Source organism: Microcebus murinus, chromosome 24 (genome assembly GCF_040939455.1).
Source record: "Microcebus murinus isolate Inina chromosome 24, M.murinus_Inina_mat1.0, whole genome shotgun sequence".
Classification (NCBI taxonomy): domain Eukaryota; kingdom Metazoa; phylum Chordata; class Mammalia; order Primates; family Cheirogaleidae; genus Microcebus; species Microcebus murinus.
In genome coordinates, this window is record NC_134127.1 from 4,764,937 (window position 1) to 4,780,244 (window position 15,308).

At 43.4% G+C, this 15,308-nt stretch overlaps 1 protein-coding gene across 2 annotated transcripts; it reads right to left on the reverse strand.

Annotated features, from left to right (window-relative positions):
- Positions 1-577: 577 nt before the first annotated feature.
- Positions 578-14,769, reverse strand: PLPBP (pyridoxal phosphate binding protein). 2 transcript variants are annotated; one of them, XM_012762937.2, is made up of 8 exons: positions 14,616-14,769; positions 12,567-12,674; positions 12,453-12,488; positions 11,790-11,865; positions 4,515-4,649; positions 2,822-2,964; positions 2,288-2,386; positions 578-1,570 (listed from the first exon to the last, which is right to left on the reverse strand). In XM_012762937.2, exons 1-8 carry the CDS (start codon positions 14,712-14,714, stop codon positions 1,442-1,444), a joined length of 825 nt encoding a protein of 274 aa, XP_012618391.2. In that variant the 5' UTR covers positions 14,715-14,769; the 3' UTR covers positions 578-1,441. The 2 variants fall into 2 exon arrangements, with proteins under 2 accessions (XP_012618391.2, XP_075853510.1); XM_075997395.1 differs by lacking the exon at positions 14,616-14,769 and adding an exon at positions 14,230-14,252.
- Between the last annotated feature and the right edge of the window lie 539 nt (positions 14,770-15,308).

Sequence of the window (15,308 nt, forward strand, 5' to 3'; positions counted from 1 at the left end):
GCTAATTTGTTGACAATCAAGAAGGCTGCAAAATTCTGCCGTAGAAATATAGTGGGGAAGCTATAAATATTTGTGCTTGCAAAGTGCTTCTCAGGAAAATGAACATCAAAGCCAGGCCTTGTAGCAACTATGTGCCTGAACTGGCTCTGAATGAATGTCTCATTTCTCAGGAGTAATGAAATTCACTGGTCTTGGATTTAAAAAGTCACCATAAAAAGGATTACGGTGGGAGAGATACCATTCAATTCTCATCACTGTAGGTCCCAGAGGAAAAACTCCAAGTCCTGTCTCTTCAGGAGGATGTCAGAAAGGCCTAGTCCTATTTATGTCATCCCTGTAATGTCAGCGTCAAAACCACAGGGTAGCCGACCACATAAACTCACGTTAGCAACAATTTGTGTTTGGAGAATTAACTTGAGACATTTCCTGAAGTTACCTGTACTGCCATTCCAGAGGAGAGAATATTTTCACATATCTACTGTCTAGGGGAGAAATTGGGGGCAGAAATCACCTTGTTCCAGAGCAGCAATTTAGAGGATTTAGTAGGAGTTTGTAGAGAATTACTAACCATAGGGAATTTCCTTTTTTTTTTTGTAGAGATGAGGTCTCGCTATGTTGTTTCCCAGGCTGGTTTTTTTTTTTTTTTGAGACAGAGTCTCACTTTTGTTGCCCAGGCTAGAGTGAGTGCCGTGGCGTCAGCCTAGCTCACAGCAACCTCAAACTCCTGGGCTCAAGCGATCCTCCTGCCTCAGCCTCCCAAGTAGCTGGGACTACAGGCATGCACCACCATGCCCGGCTAATTTTTTGTATATATATTTTTAGTTGGTCAATTAATTTCTTTCTATTTTTAATAGAGACGGGGTCTCACTCAGGATGGTTTCGAACACCCAACCTTGAGCAATCCGCCCGCCTCGGCCTCCCAGAGTGCTAGGATTACAGGCGTGAGCCACCGCGCCTGGCCCCCAGGCTGGTTTTGAACTCCTGGATTCAAGTGACCCTCCTGCCTTGGTCTCCCAAAGCGCTGGGATTACAGGTGTGAGCCACCGTGCCCAGCCAGGGAACTTCCTGTTAAAGTGGGGTGAAAAATAGGAATCCCTCTCACTTCCATGATGACAGGTATACAAGCAAATTGTAACCTGGAAAAGGCATTCATGGATCTATTTGTGCTCCTGGGTAGAATTCAACATTGAACTCCATTGTTTGCTACTGATTTGGTATCTGCTCTGCAGAAATGGCTGAATCTCTTAAATCCAATCCAAAGCCACTGCTTGAAGTGAACTTCCTATGTCAGAGACTAAGTACGGATGGTTCCCATCAACACACGTAATCCTCAGCGCTCTCTCTCCAGGGCACAGGAGCGCGGGATTGTGCTGTGACACAGAGAATACCAAAATGAAAATCTCGGTTAGTGCATAGTTAGTCTTCTGGGCTGTTCCTCGGCTCAGTGCTCCTGTGCCACCGCTGGGGCCTTCAGGTCTGCTGCGGACTTGTCCGGGGCAGGTTTCTTTGAGTAATCCCGCTCTCCGAAAATGGTGCTTCCTATTCGGACATTCGTGGATCCTACTTCAATCTGTGGGAAAGAAGAGAAAGTGGAGAGGACCGAGTTTAAAATCATGAAATGTAGCAAATGCTGAAGTGGTGCCTCTGGCTCTCGAGCGGCTTCTGTGAAGAATGACAAGTAGATGAAAAAGGTCTCCTTATAATTCTCTGAGCACAGGATTGAATTCTACCTTACTTACGAATGCAATGTATTTTTTCACTGTTTTAATAAATACAGTTTTCTAGGAATGCAAGTTTGTACTTTTGATTTTTGGGACTTAAGTTATTTACCATTCTAGAAAATCATGTGTTTGAGCTGCCACGCCGGCACACCTGATCAGTCTGTGTGTGCAGCTGCTGCGTTCTTGGTGAATCCGCACCCAAGATTCAGCCTCAGATGCTTCATCAGGATTTACGGTCAGAGAGCCATGCCCAAGCATTTACATGGTGAAATGCCTTTAAAGACATTACAGCTTAATTTCTTATTTTCCTTTAGAGTATGCTTAGGGAATTAGATTAAGTTTTTAAAACTTAGGTGGCAGGCTATCATTTCTATAAATTTCTTTTCAAAAAAGAAGGTGCGTGAGAAATGGTGAGGTGTGAGTACAGCCGAGATCCACTGCGGCTGGGAACCCTGCAGCGCCCGGGAGGCACTGCGGAAGGTCTCTCCAGCCACGGCCGGCTCCTGCGCCAGCCTTTCGGACGCCCCTCGTGGGGCAGCCGGGGCGCTGGCTGCAAGGACACTCACCGCGTGCTGGAAGTCCATGGACATGCCCATGCTCAGCTCCACCTGGTCGGTGGGGATGCGCAGCTGTGCACACAGCGCCTCCCGCAGGGACAGCAGCACCTGACGAAGACACGAGTGTGACACCTATGTCACTCCTGCCTTCTCTCTCCGAGTATGCCCGACAGCCGCTGAATCCGACCACCTCTGACAAAGATTAGATTTCATGCCTCACGACTTCAAGGCCTGTCGAAATTTCCAGAAGTTCCTGAAAGGGTTTTTAGCACACTTTCCCCCTGGAGAGAGTAGTCCCAAGAGAGGAAGAAAGGACCCATTTCCTCTAAAGGCTGTGTTTTAGCCAAGTTCAAATGGAGCTGAGAAAGGTCTATGGGGTTTTGGGCATCTGTTCTTCCCTTTTCCTGCCGAGAGGAGCTAGGAAGAGGGTTAGGATGGTGGCCGAGCACCACGCGGGTGCCTCCCCAGAACGCCACAGCAGCCTCGGGCGATGGCATTCAACACGGTGCTCATTAGCACGAGCCATCTACCCCCTCCTCGTACCTGGAAGTCTGGATTTGGTCCTTGACTAGGATCATGCCCAAAGCTTCCTATGGTCATCAGCCCCACGAACTCCAGGCTGGGACACTTGGCATTTATGTGCTCCACCACGGCTGTCGCCTCTGAAGGGGGGAGGCCGTGTTTACCTTCACAAAAAGAAAGAGAAGAAACATACACCAACACATCTTAAGCAGCCGGAGGAAGGCTCTACTGTCGCCCCTTCCTCGTATCAGAGGACGTGACTCCCAGACTGGAGGACCTCTGGAAATAACTTATCCTCAAGTCACCAATAGTAACTTTGTATTAATACTGGGGACCTTCTTCCATGGTGCGCCCTTCTGGGCAGGTTCTGAATTTCTCAAGAAAGAGCCATGAATTGGATTATTTTCATTCCATCTCAGGAGGCCTTTAGCTGAGGACAGACAGGGAGAGGGAGAAGAAAAATCCTGGCTTTTCTCAGGACACCAGGAGGACTCACATTGCCAAAGTGCCAGGTGAACCTGAGAATTTTTTTCCTAAATCTGGTATTTTTATAGTTTTATTAATAATAGGATTGCAAAAAATTTAAAATAAAGTACATATTAAATAGTCTTGACTATATATATTTGCAAAGTTTAACTGAACTTGCTAATTAACTGGAGGAGGAATCTGTAGCAAATACTCATTTGTTATGTAGTTATAAGGACTGATACTATTTTGCCCCTGTTTATGAAACAGAGATGCTAGGAACATTTATTTCAATCTTTAATTAGGGCAAATTATAGCTAAGTGTCAAGAAGTGATATAATAAAGACTTGATCTGGAGTCAATTTCCGATTTGCCTACATTGATAATATAATGTAGCTATAATGTAGGTACATGTATATATAATAAAGAAAATTATTAAAATCTACTGAACACTTACGTACCAGACACTTGTGCCAAGTCATAGGAGCTTTTCATTTAATACAATAAGTCTGTGAGGCAAGTACTCTTATTAGTTCCATTCTAAAGATGAGGAAACTGAGGCACAGGGAGGCTAAGTCCTCTGAGGTTTTCCAAGGCTACACAACGGGCAACTATGCACCTGGGATTTGAACTCAGGGAGCCTGACTTCAGTACCATGCTCAATCCCGCCACACACTCTGAAGTAGGTACCATTATGGCACCATTGCCAGACACGGAGGCCGAGGGACAGAGAGGTTGAGGAACTAACCGAGGCTACAACGCTGGGAAGCTACGATGTTCAACCCAAGGCCTGACTCAGAGCCAAGCTACTCTTCACTGTGTTCCTCTGTGGACCCAAGCCCCGTGAGGACATTCACTGACTGGGCTCACAGTGCTTTCCTTCTATTCTCTCCCCATGTAACACTGAGCATTTTTTCTAAGACCCGAGAAGTATTTTACATGTGACTTTCAATACCCCTCAGGAGTGGAGGTGACCTGTGGGGATTTTCAGATCAAAGCCACAATCCCCTTCATGATGTCTCCTCCTCCTCCTCTAAAATTAAGATATCACAAGTCACGATGTAGTGAAGCATCACACAGACTGGCCTGCCAGGCCATCATGCCATCTAGGGCACACGCAAAACAGCTTACTGAAGGCCTGTGACCTGTGTCCAGGACCTCACCCAGCGCATACCTAGGCCCACCATTCTCCTTGAGCGTCAGCCGTCCTAAGGGAAGAAAAATCTACAATGTAGGTCTGGTCACTTACTTTCCTCTCCACTGGTGTTAATCTGGACCATAACCTTTAACCTTTCCGGGGAGCCTTTTTTCTGCCAGGAACTGTTCACTTTGTCTGCCAACTTTGTAGAATCCACTGTTTCCACCATGAAGAGATTGGGGACAGCTGTAAGGAGAAAGAGGCAAGGTAGCAGTCTTTACCTGCCCTACTGCAGCAAGTACCAGGTAACAGATCTTTGACTCGGTGGAGGGGAAGCTATCCCAGGAAAAGAAAAAGACAATTAGATCTCAGTTCTGATATGAAAACTAATTTGACAGTTTTACTAGATATAAGTTCAAAGGTCAGACCACCGCAGGCTAATCAGCAAAAATGACTAAAGAAAGGGAAATGCCAACACAATCAGGCAGCACACGGGTATCCACGTGCTTCAAGAACCTGGTGGCTGGCGATTCCCGAGAGCAGGCCTGATTGATGAAGCCTCAGTTCTAACAGGAACAAGGTCAAGATGACAATGAAGAAGGGACACCAGTGCCAGCCAAAGTGCTTCCCTGGCACATCGGCATGTTCTTAAGCTTTCTGGGATGGGCTGTTCTTATTAGACAAGGACTCAGAATGACCCATGCAATGAATGCTAAAGGCTCGGAATGACCCACACACTGGTCATCGAAGCCATTTTCTTTTTCAGAGCTGTATATGGGAAATGGAGGATCAGCTTTGCCTCACATGAATAACGACGACGGTGAGGGCAGAAGTGACACCTGTGGCTTTCACTGAATGCTGAAATCTTCTAGGCAGTATGCTAATCGCTTCATATGCATTGTTTCTTTTTGATCTTCACTACAGCACTATTATTATCTTCATTTTACAGCAGGGGAAACTGAGGCCCAGAAAGGCAAAAGTTTATTCAAGATTACAAAATTAATAATAGTTGTGATTTGAATTGAACTAAGGCAAACTGACTTCATATTTTTTTTTTTTTTTGAAGATAGGGTCTTGCAATGTTGCCCAGGCTGGAGTCTGCAGTGCAGTGGCTATTCACAGGCGCAATCACAGTGTACTACAGCCTCAAACTCCTGGCCTCAAGCAATCCTCCCATCTCAGCCTCCCAAGCAGCTAGGACTACAGGTGCGCACCACTGTGTCTGGCTTGACTGATTAATAATATTCCTAATACTGAATTTGAGCTCAGGCTGATTTTCTTAAAAAAAAAAAACATAAAATTTTAATAAGTGACAAAAAGTATACATGCTTGATATATATAAAAAAAAACAAAACTAAGCAATATAAAAGCATATGCAGGCCCTTCCCCCATAGGATACCACTATTACCTTTGGAATGAGAATTTTCCTAGATCTATTTCAGTGTATCTTCATCCAACCAAACACACACACACACACAAATGCATAATTTCTTGTTATTCTGTTTTTAATAACATAAATTGGATCACACTAAATGTTCTAGGGGTTGTTTGCTTCCAATTAGCAATATATATTTCAGATTTTCCAGACCAATACCACAGATCCACTGGTACTTTAAAAAAACTGCACTATTCCACAGAACAGAGGATCACAATTTACTTAACTATTCCTTGTTAATGGACATTAGATCGTTTCTTATTTTTTAACACAAAAACAAAGCTTAGGTATAGAACTTTGTGCATATACATTTCCATAGGATATATGAGTCCCCAGAATTGAAATTATTAGCTAGTGAGGAAGTCTAATTTAAACTGTATTAGATATTACCAATATGTCATCTAAAAGACCTTCACATTTTAGAATCTTCCTGATAAGGTGTGGGCGTACTCATTTATTCATCCATTCAAAACACTGGCTAATAGCTCTCTTTTTCATTTTTTACAAATCTGATGGGTGAAAAATAGAGTTTATTATTTTGTATTTTCCTGATTGACGTTGAACATTTTTCATTTGATTACTGACCTGTTGTATTTTTTACCTTTGTAAATTGCCTGTTCTTGGTTTTGGCCTATTTTTTTCTTATAGATTTAAAAAAAGATTTGTAGCTCTTTATGTATTCTGGACATTAATTTCTTCTCTCCTTTTAAAATATTATTTCTCTTCTACTCTCTGCTTCTCTATTTGCTTTAATATGCAGACAGCTTTAATTTTTGTGTAATCAAATCTGCTAGTTGTTTTTCTTTTATGGTTTCCAGATTTTATGTCTTGCTTAGAAAAGCCCTTTCCTGAGCCTAAGAAAATAAAAATATTTTCCTATACTTTATTCCAATACTTTTATAGTTTTGATTATTAAGATTCTTTAATCTAGCTGGAATTTACACAGTGAGGAAGAAGATCTAGCTTAATTATTCTCTCAAATAAATAGCTGATTGTCCTACCTGCCATTTATTCAATATAAATAGGCTCCCCACTTCCCTCACTCCCAATATGAAATATCTTTTAAAACTAGCCGGGTGCAGTGGCTCAGGCTTGTAATCACAACACTTTGGATGACCGAGGCGGGAGGATCGCTTGAGGCCAGGAGTTTGAGATCAGCCTGGGCAACATAGTGAGATCCCCGTCCCTATAAAAAATATACAAAAAAAATTTAGCTGGGTGTGGTGGTGCATGCTTGTAGTCTCACAGCTACTCAGGAGGCTGAGGCAGGAAGATGACTTCAGCCCAGAAGTTGGAGGCTGCAGTGAGCTGTGATCATGCCACTGCACTCCAGGCTGGGCAATAGAGCGAGACACTGTCTCTACCCCAACCCTCCCCCTAACATATATATATGTATTTATTTATATATATTTTTAGTATATAAAACAATATACTAGACTTCTGCTTCCAGACAAGATGGAGTACAGGGACCACATGTATCCTCTCACCTGAAACAACCAAATGAGTAAAATATATGAAAGATATAAGAAACAACAGTCAATAAGAACTGGACATTGTGTAATGAAAGCCAGTGATCTCCGAGAGACGGGGAAAAAATGAAGTGGGCTCTACAGTGGCTCCATCTTCCTGCCTGGAGAGTTCCTAGAATATAGTGCAGAGAAGGGGAACACAGGCAGAGTCTTGTGAACTCCGAATTGAGGAGATGGAGCTGAGGGTCTGGAAGGACTGACGCGGCTGGGGTGCACAGGACAGAATGTGGGAGCTGTACAGGGAGAATGCCAGTGATCCACAGAGGGCTTCCTTTGAGTATTCAGCTGGGTACTGACCAGTGTACACATGTGAGAAAATTACCCAATTCCAGGGAAAGAAATATTTCAAAGGATTAGAGGAAACAGTGCCTGAGGTTCCTACAAGGTATGGGATAGTGCCTATTCCCACTAGTCAGGCTGGCAAATTCAAGATTTATAGGGCACTGATGGAGTACACAAAAGGGTCTTGCCTTAATACTTAACCCTAGACTAAGCTCTGCTCTGGTCACACCAACCAATGTTAAGACCAAGATCTAAAAGGATCAGACTGTTTCCAAGTAACTTTGCTGTTCCAGAGAAAAGTTTAAGAATATTTCTAGGAATACAAAAATAGCTATCACTCAACAAGATAAAATTCAAATGGCCATACAAATAAAAATTATCATGCATACACAGAAGCAGATAAACATGATGCATAATGAGTTAAATCAATCACCGAAACTGATTCAGAACTGACAAAAACGATAGAATTAGACAAGATCATTAAAATAGTTGTAACTGTCTTTCATATGATAAAAAGACAGAGACACAGAAGATATATTTTTAAAAGACCCAAATTGAACTTCCAGCACGAAAACTACAATCTATGAGACAAAAACTTCATTGAAGGGAGTAATGGCAAATTAGACGTGGCCAAAGGAAAGATTAGTTACCTTGACTAAATTATTCAAAATGAAATGGACAGAGGAAAAGATATTATAAAAATGAAAAGAGCATCAGTGAGCTGTGGGGCTACCTCAAGCAGCCTAATAGGTAACTGGCATTCCCTGAGAGAAGAGGGAGACAGAAAATATATGTAAAGAAACAATAACCCCAAAATTTCTAAACCTGATAAAACCCACTGATCCAAGAAGTTCAAAGAACCCCAAGCACAAGAAATATAAAGAAAATTACACAAAGGCACATCATAACCCGATTGCTTAAAACCCATGATTAATGAGAAAATCTTAAAAATAGCCAGATGGGAAAATCATGTTACTTATGGAAGAACAAAGAGAAGTATGAAATGAGATTTCTCACTGGAAACAATGCAAGTGAGAAGACAGTGGAACAACATCTTTAAAGTACTGAAACAAAAAATTTGAACCTAGAATTTTATAGTCAGCAAAAATATCTTTCAAAAACTAAAGGTGAAGGTGCAAGAAAATTCAAAGGTAAATCCACATGGGAAAGAATGAAGCTGGATCCCTTCCTTAGACTGTACACAAAAATGAACTCAAACAGACCTATAAAGGTGAGAGCTAAAACTATAAAACTCTTAGAAGAAAACATAGGAGTAAATCTTCTTGACCTTGGAGAAAGCAATGATTTCTTAGATATGACATCAAAAGGGCAAGCCACACACACATATAAAAGATAAATTATAATATTTCAAAGTGAAAAACTTTTGTGCTACAATTGATACCATCAAACTGGTACCCAGAATATACAGAACTTTAGGACAGGTGTGGTGGCTCATGCCTGTATTCCTAGGAGGAGGCCTAGGAGGGAGGATTGCTTGAAGTCAGGAGTTTGAGACCAGCCTGAGCAAGAGTGAGACTCCATCTCTACAAAAAAATAGAAAAAATTAGCTGGGCATAGAGGTGTGTGCCTGTAGTCCCAGCTACTCAGGAAGCTGAGGCAGGAGAATTACTTGAGCTCAGGAGTTTGAGGTTGCTGTGAGCTATGATGACGCCATTCTATGATGACCCCCCCACCCCCGCAAAAAAAAGAAAACTAGAGATCAATGTCCCTCATGAGTATAAGATATAAAAATTCTAAGTAAAATTTATTAATAAATCAAATGCAACATTAAAAGGATAACTTCATGACTAAGTAGGGTTTATCTCAGGAATGTAGGATTGGTTTAACATTTGAAAATCAATAAATGTGATTTGACATGTTAACAAAGTATAAAAGAAAAACTGTATGGTTATTTCAATATATTAAAAAAATTGGGGCCAGGAGTGGTAGCTCACATCTGTACTGCCACCACTTTGTGAGACCAAGGTGGGAGGATCACTTGAGGCCAGAAGTTTGTGATCAGTTTGCACAATACAGCGAGACCCCGTTTCTACAAAAAACAAGAATAATTAGCCGGGTGTGGTGGTACGCGCCTGTATTCCCAGCTACTTGGGAGGCTAAGGCAGGAGGATCACTGGAGCCCAGGAATTTGAGGCTCCAGTGAGCTGTGATGGCAACACGGCACTCCAGCCTGGGCAACAGAGACCCTGTTTTTTTTTTTTTTTTTTGAGACAGAGTCTCACTCTGTTGCCCTGGGTAGAGTACGTGGCATCAGACTAGCTCACAGCAGCCTCAAACTCCTGGACTCAAACAATCCTCCTGCCTCAGCCTCCTAAGTAGCTGGGACTACAGGCATGCACCACCATGCCCGGCTAATTTTTTCTATATATTTTTAGTTGTCCAGCTAATTTCTTTCTATATTTTTAGTAGAGACGGGGTCTCACTCTTGCTCAGGCTGGTCTCAAACTCCTGATCCTCCCACTTTGGCCTCCCAGAGTGCTAGGATTACAGGTGTAAGCCACCATGCCTGGCCTGAAACTGTCTTTAAAAAAAAAAAAAGAATTTGACAAAATTCAACATCTATTTCTGATAAAATCTCTCAGCAAACTAGTATTAGAAGGGAAATTTCTCCTCCTAATAAAAGGACATGCAAAGACATTACTACAGGGGGCATGGGCAATATATGTAATCTTAACACTTGTACCCCCATAATACGCTAAAAAAAAAGACACTACTACATACCTAATATTAATAGAATGGCTAAAATTAAAAATAACTGATCATACTAAGTGTTGGCAAGCATGTGGAGGAACTTGAACACTGCTGGTGGGAATGTAAAATGGTACCACCTCTTTAGAAAAGTTTGGCAGTTTCTTAAAAAGTTAAACATATATAATGAGTAGAGTTTCAGTTTTGCAAGATGAAAAGAGTTCTATGGACATATGGTGGTGATGGCTGCACAACAGTGTGGCTATACACAATGCCACTGAAATGAACTCTATGCTTAAAACTGGCTAAGATGGTAAATTTTGTGTTATGTGTATTTTACTGCAATTAATAAAAAATTAAACATACATTTATCATGTGATTCAGTCATTCCACTTAAAGGTATTTATCCCAAGAGAAAAGGAAATATATGTCCATACCAAGACTTATACACGAACATTCACAGCAACTTATTTGATAAGTCAAAAAGTAGAAGTAACCCAAGTGTTCATCAATAGGTGAACAAATTTCGATATATTTATACAATGGAATACTACCGAACAATAAAAAAGGAATGAACTATTGATACATTAATGAACATGATGAATCTCAAACTAATTATGTTGAGAAAAGAAGTCAGACACAGAGAGTACATACTTCATGATTCCCTTTAGAGAAAAGTCTAAATAATGTAAACGACAGTAACAGAAAGCAGGTAAGCAGTACTTAAGAGGAGAGGGGAGGGATGGGATAGAGAATTTTAAATGGACAGGAGGAAACTTTTGGGGCTAACACATATGTTCATTACTTGGATTGTTGTGATAGTTTCAAACATACCTATGTCCCAAACATTTCTCAAAACTTATCAAATTGTATACTTTAAATATGTGCAATCTATAAAAAAGCTGTTTTAAAAAAATACATATTAAATTTCGACATCTTGAGAGAAATAAGTTACTCAAGATCTCCATATGTCACTGTCATATGGTTAAGCCTTTCTGTAGTTGATTCCTAGTTTTACTGTATTTTATTGTATATTATTTCTTTTTATTATTGTATATTATTATATTTTATTTACTATAGTCTTTTTATTTGAAAGGAAAAGGACAAAAATATCTCCTTTTCTAGTTAAAACAATTTATGGGCTATAATTCTTTATAATTTATCTGAAAGACCACCAAATAATTTGAAAGACCTCTGAATAATAATAAACATGAGAGAGGGTAGGTTTCCAAGTATATATAATTAGCCAATTATGAATTCATTCTGTTTTTGGTATGATTATATTAAGAACTAAGATTTTCCTAAAAGAAACTCCAAAACATAAATGGTGCATTCAGTATAGTCTAAAAGTTGCTCTTTCTTCCACAGAGGGTAATACAAGTAATACGGCGATAGGGCAATCTTGTCTTCATTTTTAGAGTTTTATCTTACCCATCAATTTATTGACATTTTGCTTCTGTAGGTGGCCAATGAAATGCCATTTGATCTCAGGACATGAAGACAGAATCTGAAGAGAAAAAAGTAAGCATTTTTGACTCAGATTTCACGAAGGCCCTCTCAGCTCAAACACCTTGAACATTCCGTGACCTTTCGCATCTACGCTCAGTTCCTAAAATGCAATAAACGAGTATCACTGTCTCTAGCCAGCCTCCTAATTAGGTAAAAGGATACTGAGAAAAACACTCCAAGGTTTCTGTTCCTTTTCTCTTCCTTGTTCCCATCAACTCCCTCCATCTTTCAGCTATCACCCATCAAGGATGAATCAGTTTATTTTCTTTTTGGACGAGGTTCTGGGGCCCCAAGAGAGGGGGGCCCCGGAAGTCGCCCTGAATCGGTTTAAGTTTTCAAATTTCAAAAGGATCCAAGATTATAGCAAGTACCTAAAACCACCATTTAAAAAAGAGCCACAGATGAGACAACTATGGTTTGAATACAGAAAGAAAATCCAGCTGAAGGCTATTTGTGGCTCACGGTAAAAGCAGACAATTCTACCCCCAGCTCAACCTCCTGCTCTAAAACTCAACCACCAACATAGGTCTAAACTGAAGAGACAAGATTTTAAATAAAAACTAAAGAATTCAGCTATCCACTTACTTTAGGATTTGATGCTTTTTCTAGCAGTTCTTGAACCTAAAAGGTAAAAACAGAACAAATCAGAAGCCTGGCAATCATGTTGCTTCCAAAGGCACTTGGGAAAGGGGCTCTTACATAGTTCTCCCCAAAAGTGCGCTGGCCATGACTGTAGGCCTCGATCACCATGTCTGCAGGCTTGGTTTTGCTGACTGCTACTAGCCGGGGCTGGATGGCTGGGAGATCCTGCCAAGAAGGAAAGAGCCACATGAATATTATCCCAGTAAGTCCCGTAGGAAAATTCTCAACTTGGCATTCGGCAAGATTCATTTTTCTCATACTGCAGGCAAATCAGTATCAAATTGTGGTGATCAAATGTCTTTTATACACATGGAATCTCAATCTAGCGTGTTAGCTACCTTCATATCTGAGAAAGCATTTCTCTGTCAGGAAAGTCAGGCGAGTTAAAGTAGTTATTTCCTTAAAGTGTGGTCTTTCACCAAATGCACCACCTGGCATATCACTCCAGATCCGCTGAACCTTAATCTCTTGGGCTGGGGTCCAAGAATCCTCCTTTTAACAAGCTCTCCAGATGATTCTCAGTGTTGGAGGTTTAAAAATTATTTTATTAGAGAAGGCAGCAGTCTTTGATTAGATGGGAGGCCACTTCTGGCTTCTGAAACCCTAAGGTCAATAGTTTTAAAAACTCATTCCAGTCCTGGTATAATTATTAATATTGCCCCCTTCACTGTAAAAGTGACTGGCTTAGAGTAACTATGTAACTGATTGTTCAGTCTATGAATCAAGAACAAGTGGCACACCTAAGACTGGGTCACAAAAAATTCTGGACTCAGGATTAGACCTGTCTGACATGCTCTCATGGCCACTGCCTAAACAGCAGGGTTTCCCTGCATTCTGCTGCATCCAAATCCACACAGAAGCAGTAAATGAAGAGACTTGTTCATCCTTGCATAATCTGGTCTTCAGGTGCTCCATCACCCCTTGAAATTTTCACAGAATCATACAGTATTCTCAAGGACCCGAAGGAGTCAGGTCAATTAACAAAATGTCTCCTCTCTCTCCCAAGAGGCTGCGTTACCAGCTGCTTTAATGAGAGCATGTCGTGACTCTCAGGATTACGTTAACGAATTGATCGTTTCCAGAGAGAAAAGTGGAACAGGCAGCCCATCTACCTGAGAATTTCCCTGAAAGAGAACCTCCTAGCCTAGAGTGATGTTTATTAAGGGAATCCCTAGATTTTGGGGGGGGAGCATCGCTGAGAATCATAGAACATCAATGCCACAAGGGAGCTTAGAGCTTCCAGAGTTCATCCCTCTGCACGTACAAGGAGGAAAATGAAGGCCAGAGTAGTGAAGTGACTTTTTCAAGGTAACATACTGAGTAACCAAGGAAAGACTATAACAGAGGTCTTCTGCCCAGCATTCTGCATTCTGGTACCATGAATGCTTGATAAGAGAGACCTCTGACCTCTCCGTCCAGGTCTGTCTCATTCCAAACCATTCAGCTTACACTTGTACTGAGGTGGGCAGATTTCTGATTCCTGGACATTACTAAAAGTCCAAGGCCAGAACAACTATAAGTAAGCAACAGAAAATAACCTCCCCTTAACCTGCTTGGGGTCGGATGTCAGACAGCTCCCTTCTAACCCCAAACACGCAAGTGCAGCTCCGGTGCCACCAAGTCCGGCCAATCCGCCTTCACCTAGGCCTACAGGTGGAACTGATGCTTTCCGAGCGCCACTGGCTGTCAGACACTGCCACGCACGTGATCTCGGGCGGACCTGGTCTGCTCCAGGTGCTCTCGCATCAGAGGCCTCTCCTGCTGCCTGGGGGCACAGGCTTGGCCCTGCTCCGGGCCCGCCTAGGCTGCCGGTCTCTACACGAAGCGACGGGCAAATGGCCACGGTGCCTGGACGCCGGTCATTTCCCCGAGGTAGCAGGTACCTTCTGCTCCAACTGAGCCGACCTCCGGAAAGCCTAACAGACTCGCGGCCGGGTGGCCAGGAAACCCGTCGCTGGGCTTCGGGGGCCCTGCAACCCCGCGGACGCCGCGCCGGCCCCGCCCCTCCGGGAGACCCCTCCGCGTCACCGTGACGACCCATTCCCACGCAAGTGTCCCTCTCCGCAAGGCGGACGCCCGCCGTGCCCACGCGGCCCCCTTCCTCACCCGCGGCCGCCGCGCCACCGCCTGCTGCACGCGCTCGTTCACTGCCCGCAGCGCGAACCCGACTCCCAGCTCCGCAGACATGCTGCCGGCTCTCCACATCCCCCGGGGACCAACGCGGAGCCCCAGATCCCTGGAGTCCCCGGGCTGACACGACTTCCGGTCCCGCCCAGTTCACACCGTGCGGCCCAATCACCGCTCACGCCCCGAGCCGTCCCACCCAATCGGCACGCAGGCAGCGCGGAGGCGGGCTCGGAGCGGGGCGCAGCGGGCGCCTTGTCGGCGGCGGCGGCCATCTTGGGGAGGTCGCCCACAGGCGCGACGGGGCTCCTCCGGCCGCGAGACCCGAGCGGGAACCCCGGGTCCTCCGCGCCGGGGCTCGGGCCGCCGCGTGCGACTTCTCTTCCGCCGCCTGAGCCGCCGCACCACCCTGCCCCCACAAGGGGCTTTTCTGAGGCAAAAGCCACATTCTGTTCTCGGGGTCCTGTTCTCTTTCAGAGTGCCTTGCAGGCTTTGCCCGTCCCTGGCTTTTAGAGAGCTGTGAACTGAAATTTCTGGGGCGCAGGGACCGGGATGAGAAGCCGTTAGGGCGCGGGCATGGCTTTTAGTATGCCGGAGCGTTCTCGCCAGCAGCCGCTAGGCGACGTGAAAGAAAACGCTTCCTAGAGACAAGGCATGATTCAGACGTGTGGCTTC